Source organism: Ictalurus furcatus, chromosome 20 (genome assembly GCF_023375685.1).
Source record: "Ictalurus furcatus strain D&B chromosome 20, Billie_1.0, whole genome shotgun sequence".
Lineage (NCBI taxonomy): Eukaryota > Metazoa > Chordata > Actinopteri > Siluriformes > Ictaluridae > Ictalurus > Ictalurus furcatus.
Genome location: NC_071274.1, coordinates 9,080,110 through 9,101,081, shown reverse-complemented (window position 1 = coordinate 9,101,081; position 20,972 = coordinate 9,080,110). Strand labels below are relative to the sequence as shown.

The window sequence follows — 20,972 nt, the reverse complement described above, 5'->3', positions numbered from 1 at the left end:
CAGCAAGCTGTGATAACAACTGTGATAAGTTCTGCAATACAACACACCCAGTAACCAATGTTTAAGGCTGGAAGAGGATGGCATTTTACCCAAAATTTGCAAAATCAATGAACTAGTCATCCCAGTAGCTCCATTACTGCCAGATGTCCCTACTGTAACCTATTCCATTCCATGTGATAATTAATATTTTTCTGTTGTTGAACTGTGCTCAGCTCTTTTTCCAGTGTACCTACATGTGAGACCTCAAGGCCGTTACTAAATGGTAAATGGCGCACTTATATAGCGCTTTTATCCAAAGCACTTTACACTGTGTCTCATTCACCCATTCACACACACACTTGCACACCAATGGTAGCAGAGCTGCCATGCAAGGTGCTAACTTGCCATCGGGAGCAACTTGGGGTTCAGTGTCTTGCCCAAGGACACTTCGACATTTGGAGTCACCCAGGCCGGGAATTGAACCGTCAACCCTACAATTAGTGGACAACCCGCTCTACCACCCGCGCCACAGCCGCCCTATGCCCCTTAACATTCCTAGATCAGTAGTACACCTGGGAGCATCTCCTTCAGGAGCTGTGGACTCCCCTGCGGTTTACTCCTCTGTGGTCAGAGACTCCCTCGCACGCTCCCAAGGCCGACAGGACATGATTGGGGTCATCCTCCGCCCCATAAAGCACAACAAATGTTAAGCTTCCTGGACGTTATCAAGTATGGTCTGCAGTGGATCACTGACTGCTCTCTTCATGACAAAATCCTGAGATATGGGTGTTCTTTGGAAAAGCCTGACATTGAATGGACTTATGCTCTGCACCTGTACTATGGCTTGCAAACTACAACAAAGACTTTTTCTTACATGTGTCTGACTGAGAGAGGGGGCGCCACTGGGGGGGTCCCGGCTCAGGAGTGTGGGGCACTTGCAGGTCTTTAGTTTATTTATTGAAAACATTGGATTTGGTGGCACCAGGATTGCCAGCCTGTTTGCGTGCCATGGCTGGAGCTGCTCTCGTAGTGCAGATCACTGGGAAAATTGCTCTCTCACACATTGATCTTACACTCATCACACCAGGTCATTTCTATTTTGAAAGAACAGGATATGAGGTTATTCAATGTGCCACCCAAAATGTAACTCTTAAACCTATTAATGTGTCTAATACACCAACTGTAGTGTTGTATTGCCTAATTAATTCTGTGGAGCCAGTCACTGAGAACACTCACGATTGCCTAGCCAAAATTCATATTTCCTCAAGCTTAAATTTGAAATTTTTAGACTTTCCATCTGAAAGATTTTGTGTCTGAAATTTCACAAACATTATGAGCACCCTGCTCTGCCCAAGTGGCTGAACTAAAAGCCATCAGTACAGAGTGCAAACTGGTTAAGGGTAGAATTGCTAATATATATAGATAAATACTGACTCTGCTTTTGTGAGGGGGAAGGTAGGGGAAGGTAGGGGAAAGGTTTTTTAGATCGCATTTTGGGGCGTCTCAAACTGTGTGGATCTCGTGTGGTGGAACGGAACGAATAAACCTGGACCCTTACTTCTTCTCACTCACGGCTGGTGTCTTATTTTTCTTTCTCCAATTGAATATGTGAGTATCTGTTTCTATGTTAAGTGTCTTCAGGTAATAGGCAAAATTTGAGCCAGCACGTTCCATAATGGTGCAATTTTTCTTTCCACAATCCCTGAGCTCTGGAGATTATATGGAATATGAAAATACCAATCAGTGTTTAGATACTTGCACAGTTTCAATGTTACCCTGGAAACAAAAGGTGTCCCATTGTCACTATCAATAGTTTTGGGGGATACCATACCGTGGGATTATTTATTTTGCGAGAATTTTAATGATGGTATTTTCTTTTGAGCACGGAAATGCTTCTATCCATTTAGAGAATTCATCCACAATAACTAGAAGATATTTGAGACATCTGATAGCTGACATGTTTGTGAAGTCAATTTGTAGCGCCTGACAAGGACCATTAGGTGGTGGCAATGCATCATGCTTGGCGGTTTTCTCTTGTACATTTACTCTTGCGCAAGTTAAACATGCATTGAGGAGTAATTTAACAGTTTTTGTGAGTGCCTCGAATACAAAACTTTGATGTTATCGCAGAGATCACCCCTCTTCGTGCGACATGAGAAACACCATGAAAATGGCACACAAGGAACAGAAGGACAGAAGACAGAAGAGCGAGATGGCCATCAGGGCAGCGTATTAAACCATCAGTGCAAAAGGGGAACAACCTTCCGAAGACCAAAACATGAGGTCGTCTGGAGAGGCCCGTGTCTGTAAAAAAGCAACATCAATGTCACAAGGAGTCAGAGAATGTGAAAACGTGAAAAATGGAGACATTATTCTGGACAAAGGGGCTGGGCAAGCCCTTTTTTGAGGCCCACTTAGCTACTTCATCAGCGAGTGAATTATCACGGTCCTGTTCTGTGTTATTGGAGTCATGACCTTTAACCTTAACAATAGCAAGCCTGTCAGGTAAGAGCGAGGCTTATAAAAGATCAGAAACGAACCTGGCATGCAATATGATATCTGTTTACCATCAGCGGCACAAAAACCACAAGCATGCCATATCTTACCCAAATCATGTGCGGCACCAAAAGCATAACATGAATCAGTGTAAATAGTAACATCCTACCCTTGAAGAGATGACAAGCATGAGTGAGACTAACAAGTTCCGTAGCCTAAGCAGAATTAAAGAGTGAGCCTCGTGAACAATATTGGGTAATGCACAAACAGAGTAGCCACATAAAAATGTTGAGTCATTAGGTTTAGAACATGATCCATCGACATATACCTCGTTCCCTCCCTCCAGGGGATACTGTGACAGATCAGAGCAGAGTGAGGAGGAGTCATGTATGTAGGTCAAACAGTCATGTTCCAACCAGGCTTTGGGCTCCTCCGAGCAGGCATGCAGAAGTCTGTGAAGCAAGACTACAGGGTAGTGGTTACCAATTTAATGTCGAGGTTTTGTGTGGCGCAAAGGATTGCTTCATATCCTGATCTATGCTGGGCAGTCATGTATTGTGTCTGAATGTTATTCAGGATAGATAAGACCTGATGAGATGTGTGCAATGTGATTGGATGTGAAAGAACCAGTTTTTCAGCATCAGTGATCATGAGAAAAGACACAGCAACAGCCCTTAAACAGGCAGGCATACCTTGTACTACAGATTCTAGAGATTTGGAAAGATATGCTACTGGGCGATAGCTACCACCGTGTTCCTGGGCCATGACCCCCACTGCAGTGTTCCAATCTTTGGAAACATACAGGTGGAACGGGGACGAGTAGGCCGGGATTCCCAGAGCTGGGGCTGAGCTTGATGCCTGTTTTAGATAACAGAAAGAATGCATCATCTCCTTAGTCCATTCAATGTTCTGTGGAGGGTCCTTGAGACAACAATGTCTGAGAATTTTTTTCGTGGTGTGAGCAGTCAGGAATGAACTGACAACAGTAGTTTATAAGTCCCAGAAAACTCAGCATATCTTTTTGTGTGGCAGGAGGTGTGACCTGGACAATAGCGCACATGCGGTCACTGGTTAGGCGGCGTTGTCCCTGAGAGATATGAAAGCCCAGATATTGGACCAATGTCTGACAGAGCTGAAGTTTACCTGAAGTTTATCTGGCAAAACCAAACAGAGTATTCCACAAAAGAACATCATACCTACAGTCAGGCATGGAGGTGGAAGTGTGATGGTGTGGGGATGCTTTGTTGCTTCAGGGCCTGGCCAACTTGCAATAAAACTGAGGGAAACATGAATTCTACTCTCTACCAGAAAATCCTAAAGGAGAATGTCAGGTCTTCAGTCCATAAGTTGAAACTCAAGCACAACTGGATTATGCAGCAAGTCAGTGACTTGCATGGACAGCAGTAATCTAATTATTGACCTTACTCTGAGTAAGACAATATTGTGATTAAGGTGTTTACATGAGTCACTTTTAGAATACTCCTCTCATGTTCCTGTTTTGCATGTTATAGAACATAGTTCGATTAACAGTACACGTCATTACGTCACCACACCACGCCGTCCGACGTCCCTCCAGAATTTCACGTATCAACATACAGTTCGTCTTCGTATACAGTTTTGGGTGTTTTTATTACATTTCTTTACGAAAGCTTCAAGTGCGGTTAATAATTTGTCATGCTGTATGTGCAAATAGACAACTGCTTGAAACCGCGGGCTGCGTCCCAAAACGCGTACTTACCATCTATATTGTAGCCGAGATACATGTATTTCTCCTACTACAGGCCTATAGTAGGCAAGTATTCGGTTTGGGACGCAGCTGTCCTCTCCTTTTTGCCGTAAAACAGTTGAGCACTGCCGTGTATGATCGTGTCCTGTCGCAAAATGCGGTGAAAACTCTCACCCCACGTTAATAGTGTGATTACGGTGTTTACATGTCTGTAATATATGTCGAAAATGCGACTAAAACAGGAGTACTCCACATGTCTTAATTCGATTTGTGTTTACTTCGAGTATGACCTTAATCGGATTAGGGTAATTAAAAATTGCTGTTTACATGGTAGTTTCTTAATCAGAGTATTGTCTTAATCGGGTTAATAGTGGATTATTGTGGTACAACCAGATTTTAAGTTTAAGGGGGCAATTAGTTTTTCACATGGGTGAAAGGTGTTGGATAACTTTTTTTTGCTTAAATAAAAAATACATAAATAAAACCTTGTATTGTGTGTTTGAAGATCTAAAACTATTTAGTATGAGATATACACAAAAACCGAAGAAATCAGGATGGAGAAAATACTTTTTCACAGCACTGTATGATCAGAGATGCCAATGTCATGTAGAATAATTATGAGTAGATGGTGAGAAGCAGTCTTCAATACCAAATATTCAAATATAATAGTGTTGTGGAAATCAAGTGGGGCAAGACGCAAATCATTTTGACAGCTGACAGCAAGGCCACCCCCCATGCCATGTAGCCACGGTCTAGACAGGTGTTTATATCCATATGGTGTAAGTAGGTTCAGGTTTCAATGAGTAGTAACATATTGAGGTTTTTGTCAGTGATTATTTCACTGAGGAATGAGGCTTTGTCAGAGATGGAGTGACAGTTCAGAAGAGCAAAATGATTGCCACGTACTTACGTAATGGAGTTGAGGACGGATGCAAGTGCAGTTAAAGAGTTTTATTAAAGGAGATAAAGGCAGACAAATCCAAATCAGTAATCCAAAGCGTGGTCCAAAAACATGCAAATGGTCAGGCGATCGGCAAACGGGCATAAATAGCACGAGGCAATAATCAGAGTCAAGAAACGAGGTCAGAGACCATGAAATGAAATGAGAAAAAAAGAACAATCGCTTGGTATGAGATAAACTCAATACTATGCAAAGTGCACAGATACACAAGGGGTTTAAATTAAAGATGTAATCATGGGTAAATACGGACAGCTGAAAACAATATTGACACACCTTTGGAAAACAACCAATGACTAAATGGGGGTGGAGACAGAACATAATCATAACAAAAGCACGTATCCAAAGTAAACAAAGTCACTGTCATTGAAAACCGAAAAGCATGCGTTCGCTAAGTGCTCGCTAAGCACTTGCGCATCTGGCTCGTACACGCACAAACGCTTCGGTTTTCCCGAGCACACTGCAATCTTGCAGCGCTGGCTCGAGGGGAAATCATGACAATGATATTAGGGTTGCAACTAATGATTATTTTGATAATCGATTAATCTGTCGATTATTTCTTGGATTCATTGATTAGTTGGATTAAAAGGCCAATTTAGATTTTCTGTATTTTTTCGAGAAAAAAACCCCAAAATATGTTATGTCATATTCTGCCCAATGTTGTCCTTCAAACATTGCAAATTGATGGCTATGAAAAAGGTATTAAATGTATCTATGTGGGCTATGCAAAGGATTTAAAAAATATATTAACATTATATTTTGAAAAAAAAAAAACTGTCCACAAGCTTTAAATCAGAAGTTTACTATATTAATCACTATATCAAAAATGCTAAAAAATAAAAATAAAAATAAAAAATAAAAAAAAGACAAACAAAAGCACAAACTAAGTGTTAACTGGTAAGGGGTTGAATCTTCTGCAGTAACACATACATTCACTCATTTGAACATAGTAACATGTTACTTTGTTCTGTAAATGTATGACACCTCTCACGTTTATAATTACATGTTATAACCCCATTACAGTTAGTGCTCTCATAAAAAACACGATTACTTTTGTTTCTAAATATAGCTAAATATAGCATCAAACAACATATTTGATCAAAATGAATATTTTAGTTAGAGTTATTGCGCTTTCTACTGTATGCTGTTTGATTTACGCGCATGCGTAGACACACGCTTATTCAGTGAAGTTTAATGGAGACACACTTGCTGTCAGGATGAGCCTTTATGTAAAATACTGGTGTGAATTTCTAACATTTACAGATAAGCATATACACATAAAAATTTAATTTCTGCACTGAAGAAAACATATCTAGAACACATTAAACAGCACCTGCATCTGTCGCAGCATCTCACATGACAAGCCACGTTAATACACTTACGAGTTAGTTTGAAGTGCTTAATATAAAACATTCTCATGTTTTGGACAACCTGGATTGTGCACTTTTCCCGCAGCAGCTCACTCTGTGACCTCCGCTGTTTTTTAGTGTGTGTTTTATTCATAGAAATGTGTTTTTCACCATTGTGAAGTCATCTCAGACCCATCTAATCGATAATGAAATTTGTTGTTGATTATTTTAATGATCGATTTTATTGATTAGTTGTTGCAGCCCTAGATGATATGAAACATCAGGGTTGATCGGCAAATTATGGTGCTGTTCATCGTTGTTAGGGTATCAATGATCTGCATGTCCTACAGTCAATAGATGGTGACTTGGACTTAAGAGGGGCCCTGTTGTTAGACCGGAGGCATGGGATAACACCAGGTATTAAACAGTGTGTGTTCTGGATATTCTGGATGAGCGGTGTATATATCGCAGATGATGAGTAATTCCAAGCATCTGGCAGTACTCATATATCACAGAGTCCAGATGCAGATGGCAGTTTAAAGCCCTGAGTTGAGATGGTGAGTATCCAATTTCCATTTTGGGTTTATCACCAAAAATGAAGCAAAATAGAAGCACAAAGGGAACACCTGCCTGAGGCATTTTTTATGCTGACAGATATCATAAGAATAACAATATGGGCCACCAGTGATACCACATTAGCCACAGCCCCAACCATCAGCTCACTAATATATAGCTCACCAAAAGGAAGGCAAGCCATCCAGACAGTAAGCAGTAAACAAACAGCACCAATGATACAGAGAGCATTAACTCACTCATCAGTCTGCATGTGCATTTCACTAAGAAGAATTGGCATCACATAGAGATTGTATCCATGTCTTGCCCCTGCATTCCTGGGATGAGTTTCAGATCACTTTTCACAAAATGAAAACATGTCTAAATCACTTTTATTCTCCACACTTTTCATTGGTTAACAATTTCCTTTACAAAATAGACTCTTCCTGCTGACCCATCAGTGCATCCATGGAAATGCAAGGACTGCACTTTTTCTGTAGCATCGCTTCACCTGTGGAACTTTCTCCCAGATAACCTGAGCGCATGAAAGACTTTGGCTTAGTATCTTAGTATAATTTCTATGTTTTCCAGATATTTCACCTTAGTTACATAGTTTTAATTTTGTAGCGCTTTGAGATTTATCTCAAATAAAAAGTACAGTATAAATTAAATATACTATTATTGCTTTATTATTATTATCATTATTATAATTATTATTATTGTTAATAATAATAATAATAATAATAATAATAATAATAATAACAACAACAACAACAACAACAAAACAACAACAACAATAATAATAATAATATTATTATTATTATTATTATTATTATTATTATTATATAAATCCTAAAAACATGTAACCACTCATTCATGAGACATAACATAGTAATAGGAATCTCAGACTGACCAAAGGCAAAAATCATGAATAATCAGAAAATGGGGCTCGAGTTCCTGAACATGAAAAAGTAACAAGTAACATCTCGGTATGACAAACAGAAAGGAAGCTATTTAAGAAAAAGTATTTCAGACATTTGATCTACCTTTGACCTTGATCCTGCTTGGATCAGTTCTAATATCTAATAAATTCATCTGCTGATTCCGATTAAAAGTCCTAAAAACATTCAAACACTCATTCTTCGACAACCCTAAAATATAATGACTCCCATCACCTGGTGAAGGCATAAAAATGATTCTCACCATATTTTGTGATTTAAAAAAAAGATGACACATTATCACTGTTTATTGTTTAAATAAGTTTCAGTCCCATATCACGTTGACCTTATAATCAGGATGTGCATTGGGATGTGAAGTCCTTAAAGCTTTTTTAAAGTTTTTTTGGTTAAAATGAACAAAAATCAATTATTGGCAAGTACATTAATAAATCAGTGTTTGAAACGTGTTTACGTCATGTCCGTAAACAGAAAGAAGAAGAGCCGGCTACTATATTGCGTGTGGAGGCTGAGGATGGTGGAATGTTTGTAGCTTGCTTTTACAACAGCTGCTTTAATCTGGATAGTTCTAAATGCAATCATTGTTGACATCTGGGGAATCAGTGGTTGTCAAAACCAAGAAGCCATGAACAGTGGAGAGTCTGCAGTCAAAAAGGGAAAGTGACTGAGCCAGTGCTAAAATGAGAATAAATATCGGAATGGCTTTTGAGAGGTGGCAAGATCTGAAGGGATTGAAGACTGAAACAGAAATGGCTTTTTTCTGTTGAACAGGTAAGACATTTTAGTGGCTCAATAGGTAGCTAGCTAACATTAGCGCACTTATTCGCTTGATTCAGCTCAGTATCGTGTTTCCTATGTTTTTTTGTTTGTTTTGCTATGGTTAGTATGGTAAATTACACTTATTTTCTGCTAGCTATGAGAGCGAGTAACTCAGCTCTACTCCAAGAAAACCGTATCAGTGCCACCTCTGTTGTCAAGTATTGGAGGTAATATACAACACATATGAATACCTCAGTGTTGCCAACTCTCACGAGACAAATAAGCAACTGCAGCATCAAAAACAGGCCCAAAACAAGTCCTATATTATAATGGCCTGTTACAGCCTCAATGTAAACAGACTGAATAAATGAGCCTGCAACATATTAAACTTAAACCACTTGCAGTTTGAAAAGCAAAACCAGAATTTGTTTTAATAAAAAAAAATCATCAAACGGGAACAAAGCCTATAGGGAGGACAGACACTATACGCTCATCTCTGATCACCTGCAAGCAGAATATGATTGGAGAGATGAAAAAGGAGATTACATTAGAATACATAACTACTACTAGTATGAGTATGAGTATGTTATGCTTGTTTTTTTTGTTATAACCTGTAATAACTGTGGGCGGACAAAATACACTACAGCACTGATATTATCGTGAGGCTGTGAGCAGACAATGTCAGTGCATCGGGGAAAATAGAGACCATGAATGTAAAAAAACAAAGTCGCTTGTCAGATATTCCTAACAAGCAACCATATTTTTTAAAACAAGCCCAAAAAAGCACAACCCGGGACCAATGATTTTTTCAAGCGACTTCAGACAAAAAGAAGCCCAAAGTCACATATTATAAATGGACTTAGCAATGCTGATAAGTGTACCGCAAACCATCAGATTAATCCGCGCAGAGGAGCAGTGCCGAAGCACAAGCCACATAAATTTTTTTTTTTTTAAACTCCTCAAGTAACTGTATGTTTCAAACAGAGACGGCGATAGAGAGGCAAAGGTTTAGTACTGCAGCTTTAAATGTCAGAGTGCAGAAATACTCATGAGGTCATGTTACAATGTGTGAAGCAGCTGCAGCTCCTGTCCTCAGTTGAGTTAATTAAGTATTCCCAAGGGTGGGGTGGTATTTCTGCAACCAAATTAACCACTCAAGCATACACACATAAAAAAAAAATCAGTTTGTAATACTGTTCCACCCTCAATCTAAATATTTAAAAGGATAATTACACACATAATATAATACAAATAAAATGCACTTGCATATGTGTTGAGGCATTCTAAACTATCGGGGGCTTTCCATTCTGCTTCCCTGTTCTGCTGATCCCCAAAATGCCCCGTGTCCTCTTACAGCTGTACTTATTTATATCTGTGAGATGTGTGAGTGGGGGTATGAGTCAGGCTGGTGGTTCTCTGGCAGGACAGAGCTTGGTCTTTGCATCAGTCAGTCTTTCTCTCAGGCTGGCAAATCTCTTGCCTACCTAGATAAATGTGTGGTTGAGGACTTATCCTCTCTAAACCATCAGTGGTTGTTTTGAGTGTTTGTAAGAGTTTGTTGGAAATGGAGAAAAGTAGAGACATGGTGCTGGGCATTGAGGATGAGTCTGGTCAGCCGGTGTCTGCACTATCCATCCTGTCTCTTCTGGAACGTGTCTCCACTATCATTGATGGTGTGCAGGCCAGCCAGCAACGAATGGAAGAACGCCAACATCAGCTTGAAGCATCTGTTGCTACAGTCCAATCAGAGTTGCTAAAACTGGTCCAGAACCATGGTGCCACAGCAACCACTGTGGACAAGCTGCTGCAGAAGGCCCGGCGTGTGAGTGCTCATGTGAAGGAGGTGCGTTCACGTGTGGAGAAGCAGAATGTCCGTGTAAAGAAAGTGGAGACTACTCAAGATGAACTTCTCACCAGGAACAAGTTCAGAGTGGTCATCTACCAGGTATATATACACAGAAACACACACAGTAACTTTGTAACAATAATTTATTTTGTGTATGCCTTGATAGACCCAAGGTATATTTTTAGGCAACATGTTGAATTTGCTGCTAGAATGAAGTTGCACTTCTACACACAGTTGCTTTTTAGGGTGCTGGTCATCAGCTTTTTTTTTGTCAGTGAAGACTTCTTAAAATTGGCATTTACATTTAGTCACTTAGAAGATGCTCCATAAAACATGTCTTAGACAAACTAAACTAACTGAAGAAGAACTATCTGTTTATCCATTTGCTCTCTAATTTCCTTTAATCCTTTTAATTTCTTCTGTTCTTTATTTCTGTTCTCCTTCTCTCTGATTTTTTTCCTTCAGGGCGAGGCTGAAGTTCCATCTGTTGCTGTGACAAAAACCCCTAAGGATGCAGGGTTAGCCAATTTTGAAGTGGCGTCTGACGAGTATGAAATCCCTGCAGACCTCTCATCTGATGAGGAGTATATGGTGGTGGAAGAGGCAGAGTCATCAAGGGCAGCACGACTGAGGCAGACAGGCTTGAAAGGCATAGACAACATCAGAGCGGCTTTCTCCAAGAAGAACATGAATAAGACCCGTGATCGAACACGGGAGAACTTCAGCAAGACTAAGGAGAGCCTAAGCAAGACAGGCCAGACTTTGGGCACCAAGATCAACACCCTGGGTGAGAAGATCATTCCTATTGAGCAGCGGGAGAAGATGCGTCAGAGTGGCGAGAGGCTGAAGGAGAACATTGCCAAGAAAGCTCCCAGCAAAGAATCCTTCCGCGTCAAACTCAAGAAGGAACGCGCTATTGCTGAGGGTCAGGAGGGTGCTGAGGCAGAGCCTGCTTTGACTACACCAAAAGGCAGGAAGACCAGCCTAGAAGTCACCTACACAGAGGTTGTTACAGAAATCAAACGGGAAGGGCCTGTATCTGAAGAACAAGCCACCTGTATACCAGAGGAAAGAAAGAGTGGGTTGGCCATAGAAACACCAGAGAAGTGAAGAAAATGGTGGAGATAGATAGACAAGAATGGGAGAGAGAAAAAACATAGTGCTAAAGAAAAAGCAAAAGAAATCTTATTAGAAATAATAAATAATAGAACACAGTGTGCATATATGTGTGTGGATATAAAATCCAAATTTAAAACAAGTCATGACAAAGGCCTCCGAGTCTAATTACCAGGATGACAAAGCTACTAGTGAGTAATAAGGACTAGGTAGCATTAAGAAATGATTAACTATAAAGAAATTAAGTGTCATATCAGTACAGCTGTCTGTGTGTCAATTCCATGTTTAAAATAACTGGATAACTTTGGAAAACTGGAAAACTGAGCAACTACACAGCTTATTGTTTAATAACACACATAGGTAGTATGTGCTTGTGAATTAGATTTACTGGAGTAGAAAAAGCAAAAATTAGTCTTTAGAAGACCAAGATATTTTTAAAAACCATTCTTAATTGGGAACAGATTATAAACTGTGTGTGTGTGTGTGTGTGTGTGTGTGTCTCATAGAGTGCATGTACATTTGGAGTAATATTCTAAATGCATACTAAAAAAAAGATGGCTTGAAATAAATGAACAGCTGAGCATTCCATTCCTACTCTCTCTCTCTCTCTCTCTCTCTCTCTTTCACACACACACACACACACACACACACACACACACACACACACACACACACACACCAAATGGCACCTGACATATCTTTAGAAACAGAGTGGACATGACTGTGCTGTGCTATGAGCCAGAACAATATTCATACACTGTAGCACTGCTATACAGAGATACCTGTGCATGAACACACACACACACACACACACACACACACACACACACACACACACACATTATTGAGCCTACACACAAGTTACAGTATTCTTTTAGGAGACTATTCAACTAATGCAGTTTTTAGTTTTTATACTGTGAGTATTATCATGGGAGGGGCCAATATTTTAAGATACTGGAATGATCAGGTTTTTAATTTTTAAGGATTTTTTTATACAGTGAGAATGAGTAAATGAAATATTTTGGGTAATCACTAATTTCTTGTTTAATTCACTCTTTTCAGAGGTCATATGACGGCACAAGAATTTTATGAATGGTATCATTAATAATTTGAAACATAGAAGGTACACATTCTAAGGAAAAATATAGAAAAAACAAACATATTTGTTTGTTTATAACTACTAAACACAAAACACCACAAACTAAAAAAGAAACTATAAATCAAAACATTTTGTTTTGTTTGTTTGCATTGATGTACACTGATTCCCTAATATTTGCAAAAGGGAATGTTGTATTACTACTTTATTATTTTATTACAGCAAAAAAATTTTTGACATAAAATCATGTGTAACCATGGCTCTAATGGCAGTTTCGAAGACTCAGGTTGAAGAGAATGGCCAGAGGATGAAAGTAAAATAGCGGACCCTTTCATAGACTCTGACTTAAGGTTATGGTCATGTGTGGGTTTTTTTTGGTACCCAAAATTGGTCTTGACAATTCCCACTAGCATATGCTTTGTCCAAGACACATGAAGTCAATCTCTGCAACTTTTTGAACTGCTGCTCAGGTAGCATCACAGGGCAATGTAACACAATCTTAGTGCTTTTTGCATTCTTTGCATGCCCATGATGGCTATGTTGCTCTGATTGACTGGCAAAAGAGAGTATGGCAAAGCTTCCTAACCTGAGAGTATGGCCAATTTTACTCTCTTGGTTACTGGTCACAGATGGCTGTGGCATCATTGAGATTAGAACTCAAGATCTCCAGACGATATGGTGAACATTTTTATGTTGCACTACTCAGCCACTCAGCTAGCTGGGCTAACCATACATCGTGCCAACAGGAAAGCAGCACTGTCTGGTATGACTTGCGATGACAGTCTGTGTGTTTGCACAAACATTGAATGCCGCAGAAATGCTACTGTGGTTTTGAGCAACTGTTCATTGCTGGTGGAGTTTATGACTGTAAAGTACTGGCCATAGTACCTCCCCAGAAAGTTTATCACCATGCTCATAGTCACGGTGTACATTCCAACTGGGGGTAACGCAAGGGAAGTGCTAAGTTAACTCTATGGGTCTATCAACAACCGACAGACAGTGCACCGCAATGGAGTTTTTCATTGTCACCAGGGACTTTAACCATGCAAACCTGAAATCAGTGCTGCCAAATTTCCACCATGTTGATTTCTCAAGCTGGGAAACAGACACTCTAGTCCTTCTTATCACCAAGGCTGCATCCCAACCACACCTCGGCTGCTCAGATCACATCTCTGTTATGCTAATCCCAGCAAAGATACCATTTCTGAAACATGCCAAATCTAAAATAGGTGAGAACCAGGTGTGAAGGAGCTATCTCAGCACTTCAGGACTGTTTTTAGCACACAGGCTGGAATATATTCAGAGAGGTTGCTACATACAATCACACCACAGATTTGGATGAATACACAGCATCAGTGACTGGCTACATCAGCAAGTGAATGGATAATGTGACTTCCATAGTTAGCTGCTGGTCCTGACAATGTACCTAGCTGGGTACTCAGGGAATGTGCTGATCAGCTTGCAGATGTCCTTACAGACATCTTCAACATTTCTCTGAGCCAAGCAGTTGTCCCTGTGTGCTTCAAGACCACCACCATCATGTCTGTTCCATGGACATAGAAATCATCTATGTTCTGCCTGAATGACTACCGGCCCATTGCTCTAATACCCATCATCATAAAGTGCTTTGAGTGGCTAGTCATGAACACAAAGAGCAGTCTTCCCACCACACTGCACCCATTTCAGTACATCTACCTTCCTAACTGCTCAAAAGAGCACACTATATCTACTACCACTCAGCTCTCTCTCACTCACCTGGACAAAAAAGACAATTATATAAGGATGCTGTTCATAAAATTTAGCTCAGCATTCAACAAAATCATCCCACAAAAACTGATAAAAAAGCTGAGCCTGTTGGGTCTGATGACCTTCAATTCAATTCAATTGCAACTGGATCATGGACTGTTTGATTGGGAGACCCCAATCCGTCAGGATCGGCAACACCACCTCCAGCACCACCACACTGAACACCAGTGCACCCCAGGGCTGTGTGCACAATCCAGTCCAAAGTCCAGTTCAAATCACTTTATTAAGTTTGCTGATGACCAAACAGTTGTGTTCCTAATTAGCAACAACGATGAGTCAGCATACAGAGAGGAGGTGAACCAGCTCGCAGAATGGTGTAGAGATAATATCTCTTAATGTTGATAAGATTAGGACTTTCGGCTGAGCATGTGAGTGAGAAGACACGCGTGGAGTGAGCTCCTGAGCATTTTATCTTTTAGTTGTGCTTTTCAGGCAACCTGAATCTTTTCTAAGACATTTGGTGCCTTCTTTTTCAATTACTCGGTTTACAATTATAACCAGAAAGGACTTATGGCTTCTGAAAGACTACGGAAACCTAAATCTTCACCGAGCATGACGAGTCATGGCGACAAGCTACCGTTTGACCTGGAAAACCTTCGCACCACTTTGATCGCGGAGAAAACCTCTACCATCGCAATAGAGGTGAAAACAGCTATTGACTCAGCTATGGCCCCAGTTGTTGCGTCTTTTGAGAGTTTTAAATCGGGCATTGAATCACAAGGGCGACGTATTGACGAGCTTGACCAGCACCTGAACGATTACAGTGACCGCATTATAGCACTGGAACAGATGGTGCTAAAGCTAAATTCGGCTAACAAACAACTCACCGATAAAGTGGAGTCCCGTTCACGGCGTTGCAATCTCCGGGTCATCGGTATTATGGAACGAGAAGAAGGGAGCGATCCGGTAACATTTATGCAAAAGTTTTTCAGGATAGAGTGCACCGTATTGGCCCCTGCCCTTGGAGGAGCGTGAGAATCAAAGGCCCAGAGTGATGATTGTGCTGCTTCACTACTTTCACGACAGAGACAAAGTTGTTCGACGCGGGAATTGGAATCAACTTTTCCATCAGGGCCGTAAGGTCCTCATCTTTCCTGACTTGGGAACGTGCTTGTAGCCCTCTAGCGTCACCTTACCGCTAGCCTTGTTTACATTTCACATTTATCTCATTTACCACTGTTTTTTTTTTAAAGCAAATATGTCGGCTGTTTCTTCACTTTTGAGTGCAGATGAGGACTTCCTCGAGCTGCACATGGTGCTGTTGGAACTGGAGGATGTGGAGAAACAGATCCGCGGCCTACTCGACAAGCAGGCCCAACTGCTGGAGCAAAGAACCGCGCTGGAAACATCTTGTGCTTCCGCCTACACCTCCAAGGTAAGCACGCAGCATGGTATTACCACTCCCAGCCCCTCTACGCCGTGTGTTTCCCTGTGAGGGACCGTGCACCCAAGAATTATCCAGCCGAGGTCTCCGTCACGCCGGCGCCGACACACCACGGACCTTGGGTTCACCAGCAGTGGAAGGCGCGGGCCATACCCCGGGGACCTCTCCCCCTCCACCACCTCCGGTGTTCGAGATTCCAACCAGGAACCGCTTCGCCCCTCTCCATCAGACCAGACCAAATGCTGTGATCTTTGGGGACTCCATTGTGCGAAACGTCCACGCCGCTTCAACTAAGGGTAAGGTACACACACATTGTTTTTCTGGTGCTCGTGTCCTTGATGTCACTGCGCAGGTACCCAGGATCCTGAAGAAAGACGAAAGCATTGGAGCGGTCGTGCTGCACACAGGGGCGAATGACATCAGCCTGCGGTAGATGGAGGTTCTGAAGAGGGACTTCGCCAGCCTGATCGAGATGGTATGAGGCAGATCACCCACCACGAAGGTCATCGTGTCTGGACCTCTTCCAACATACAGACGTGGAGCTGAAAAGTTCAGTAGACTTCTTGCTTTGAATGACTGGTTAGTTTCCTGGTGTAATGAACAGAATCTGCTGTTTGTTAATAACTGGAATCTGTTGATATCGGGTCACGTGACGCCATGCGAATGGCAGACGTGTGAAAGACAGCTCTGCGCACTTTGTTAATTTTTCTAATTATTTTCATGAAATCATCTGGTGAAATTCGATACGCCCAGTTACACTTTTGCTGTTTGAGATAAACATGGCAAAGAAGTCAAAATCTTCGAGCTCTGGAGACATTATAAGACACTTACGTGTTCAAGATGAAAGCCCGGACGGGCCTGTGGACCGCGGACTCGATTTGGGTGGTGCGGCGGGAGAAGAAATCCAGCGCCAACTGTCCAACATGTCGGGGATGTTGACGAAGGTTGTTGGTGACTTGGAAGATCTCGCTGTAATACGACGTTCGATTACCACGATAGAAATAAAATTCTCTGAGTTAGTTACAAGAGTGGCGGATGCTGAGAAATGAATCGAGTATCTTGAGTCTTCGGAAAGGGAATTATCCGCTAATCCGCCCGCGACCAAGAGAAACTTGGAAAAAATATTTGAAAGATCGGAAGATTTGGAAAATCGAAGCCGAAGGAATAATTTGCGGATTATTGGAGTTCCTGAGCATGAAGAAGGCAGAGATATGGTGAAATTTCTGGACGAGCTTTTCCCGAGTCTGCTCGACATAACAGGCCATAAATTAGAAGTCGAGCGGGCCCACAGAGTCCCAGCTCAGAGATCTGGCAAGGGAGACAGGATGCGACCAATCCTGGCCACATTTCTGAGATCATCCAATAAAGATCTCGTGTTGCGCCAGGCGAGGAGCAAAGGAAAGCTCTCTTGGAAGAATCACAATATTTTCTTGTTCCCGGACTTTGTGAACTCGACAAGAGAGAAACACGATCGGTTCAAGGAATGCAAGAAAGTCTTGCACCAACATAAGATCACTTTTGCACTGATGTTTCCGGCCAGACTGAGAATAAACACCAAAGACGGCAGCAAAGTATTTACGTGTCCCAATCAGGCAATGTCTTTTATTGAATCAATGGGTGAATAATCCATTGGATGTTTCTCTTGTGAGTGGGTCGACTCGCTGTGCGTACTCTGGCTTTCGGAGGAAAATGGGTGCCATTCTTTATTTCTTTTTGCGTTGGCGCCGCCGAACGGCTAGAGGTTGTTTTGTTTTGTGAAATATCACTTCCTTAAAGAAACTTTGGCATGGACGGAAGATCACTTTTACATTGAAGTTCCAGCCCAGATTGATAATAGATACTACAGATGACCGCAAAATTATGTGGCCTCCGAGTGAATTGGCTCTTGACCATCAGAGGAACCGGGATGCGGTTTTGTTTCCTTTTGTGCTGGCTCCGCCTAGTGGTGGGGCTTCTTTTGTTGAATAACACTGCTTCAGGACAGTGGCAGATGTTTCTGCTCGCTCCTTGCGCTTGTGCCTCCTGTTGGCTGAAGTCGGATTTGTGGAGTACTTCCACAGGACTTTGGAATAATGACGTCATTCTTTCATAACAGCCGGCTCGTTGATTATTCGTTTGTCTGTACGAGGAAACTGAACGGCTCTATATTGGCTGGAATTTGTTTTGTGAAGGAACACACCTTTGAGGCAGTTCTGTCAATTAGTCTATACATTATTTGTGTTTACTCTGCTTATTGGTTGGGGTGTATTTTATTTTACAAAATATTTTATGTTATGTAATTTTGCCTCACAAATTTGTGAGGCAGAATCGTGCAATCCGATGGCAGAGTTGTCGCGGGGGCTCTCGTAGAGTACATGGACTCTTTGAGTTTAGGGGGATTGGCGCCGGTTGGCGCTGTCGTGCGCAGGGTTGATGCGCATGTTTTTCTTTTTTCTGATTGTTTTGTTCGGGGGGAAGCTCGGGGTTTTATTGTTGCATTAATGTTGAACTGTGGTCTTCATAATTTTGTTTTTGGCACACAATTAATTTTTTCTGTTATATCAAAATGTCAGATGTTAATATGAGTGTACTATCTCTCTCCACGTGGAATGTGAATGGGTCAGGACACCCCAGAAAAAGAAGGAAGGTCATTACTTTTCTTATGCGTAAGAAATATGATATTGTGTTTCTTCAAGAAACGCATCTTTCCCCGCAGGAAGCTGAAAAATTTGGGAAGATATGGGGTGGTCATGTTTTCTTTAGTGCTGGCTCAAGTAAGAGCAGGGGAGTCATTATATTGGTAAATAAGCATCTACAATTCAAATGTCTCAAACAGTTTAAAGATAAATTAGGGAGAGTAATTATTGTTTTAGCAGAAATTCAGGGGCAAAGTCTTATTTTGGCTAATATTTATGCACCTAATGCTGATGATCAGGGCTTTTTTATAGATCTTGAAGGGATGTTGCAATCTGCTGGCACCCCACATGATATAATATTGGGAGGAGACTTTAATCTTTTGATGGACTCAGTCCTTGATCATAGTGTTGCAAGTGTGTAAGCCCCCTAGAGCAACAGTGACGCTTCACAGGATGTGTAAAAATCTTGGTCTTGCAGATATTTGGAGACTTTTGAACCGATCTGGTAGGGACTATACATTTTTATTTTTCATCAGTCCATAAGATTTATTCTAGAATAGATTTTTTTTTGATATCCAAATCACTCATTTCATCTGTTGCTGATTGTTCAATCGTAAACATTCTAGTCTCAGATCACGCCCTGGTGAGTCTAAACTCACCACAAACGGAGAAGGTGTGTGTGGTGTGTGTGGCCACAAATGGAGAGGAAGAAATCATTTAGTTGGCGCTTTAATGTATGCCTTTTACAAAATCCTGATTTCCGACAAATGTTAAAGACTGAACTTGATGTTTATATGGAGACCAACTGGTCTTCAGTATCCTCTGTGGGCATGGCGTGGGAGGCACTTAAGGCGGTTCTTAGGGGTTGGATCATACAGTATGCCTCATTCATTAAAAAATCCAAAGCACGAGAACTCGTGGAGTTGGAAGGAAATATTGAAAATGCAGAGGCAGAGCTGAAGTGCCGAATGTCGTCTGATGGTCTCAGAGAATTGACTGTCAGGGCAAGACAGTCATACTTTGAGTCGGGGGACAAAGCAGGAAAACTTTTAGCTAGATATATAAAACAGAGGGAGGCCCTTTCTACCATTCCTGCAGTGAAGTCTGTTAGTGGTGAAATTTTTACCTTGGCCGTTGATATTAATAATGCTTTTAAAGTATTTTACTTTAACCTCTATAGTTCAGTGTCTTCGTCTACTGATGAAGATATTAGAAACTTTGTGGAACCATTAGAACTCCTGAAACTGACGAATGAGCAAAAAAATTCTCTTGATTCTGAGATAACCCTGGAGGAGCTTGGCGAGGTAATTAAGGCCCTGCCTACAGGTCAGTCTCCGGGGCCAGATGGCTTTGCCGCTGAGTTTTTCAAATCTTATGCTACAGAACTGGCTCCACTTCTGTTAGAAGTTTATACAGAATCATTAAAGAATGGAAAGCTTCCTCCAACCATGACACAGGCCCAGATCAGTCTGATTCTTAAAAAAGACAAAGATCCAAGTGAGTGTAAAAGTTATCGTCCAATTTCCCCGATCCAGTTAGATGTAAAAATCTTGTCGAAAGTTCTGGCTAACCGATTATGTAAAGTTATGACATCTCTTATACATATAGATCAGGTGGGGTTTATTCGGGGCCGTAGCTCTTCTGATAACATTAGACGTCTCATTGATATCATGTGATCAGTAGCGAATGATCAGTCTCCGGTTGCTGCCATCTCACTTGTTTTTTCCACTAGGGACATCATACATGAAATATATAATATTTCACTTACTTCCAGCTGTTCAAGCTGCTTTAAGAACTACAGTGCATCTCATCCTCATGGACTGCACCAGATTTGTCAGTTCTTGCTGTGAGATGTTACCCCACTCTTCCACCAAGGCATTTGCAAATTCTCGATCACATCTGGGGGGACACATGGTTACATGTCATTTTTCACTGCAAAGGCGATCAGCTGTCTTTCCTGTCTCCCTGTAGCACTGTCTTAGGTGTCTTACATTACAGACATTGCAGTTTATTGCTCTGGCCACATCTGCAGCCCTCATGCCTCCCTGCAGCAGGCCTATGGCATGTTCACGCAGGTGAGGAGGCACCCTAGGTATCTTTCTTCTGGTGTTTTTCAGAGTCAGTCGACAGGTCTCTTTAGTGTCCTTAGTTACTGTAACTGTGACCTTAATTGCCTACCGCCTGTAAACTATTAGAGATTCAAGGACTGTTCCACAGGTGCATGTGCAACAATTGTTTATGGTTCATTGAACAAGCATGAAAAACATTGTTTAAACCCTTTATAATAAAGATCTGTAAAGCTTATTTTTGGTGTTCGACTAGTTGTCAGGTATG

The 20,972-nt window shown here is 41.3% G+C and overlaps 1 protein-coding gene across 1 annotated transcript; it reads left to right on the top strand.

Moving 5' to 3' along the window:
• Positions 1–9,137: 9,137 nt before the first annotated feature.
• On the top strand, positions 9,138–12,325 carry cavin4a (caveolae associated protein 4a). The gene is made up of 2 exons (XM_053651078.1): positions 9,138–10,720; positions 11,087–12,325. The coding sequence occupies exons 1-2, from the start codon at positions 10,340–10,342 to the stop codon at positions 11,729–11,731; spliced, it is 1,026 nt and encodes a 341-aa protein (XP_053507053.1). The 5' UTR covers positions 9,138–10,339; the 3' UTR covers positions 11,732–12,325.
• Positions 12,326–20,972: the final 8,647 nt, after the last annotated feature.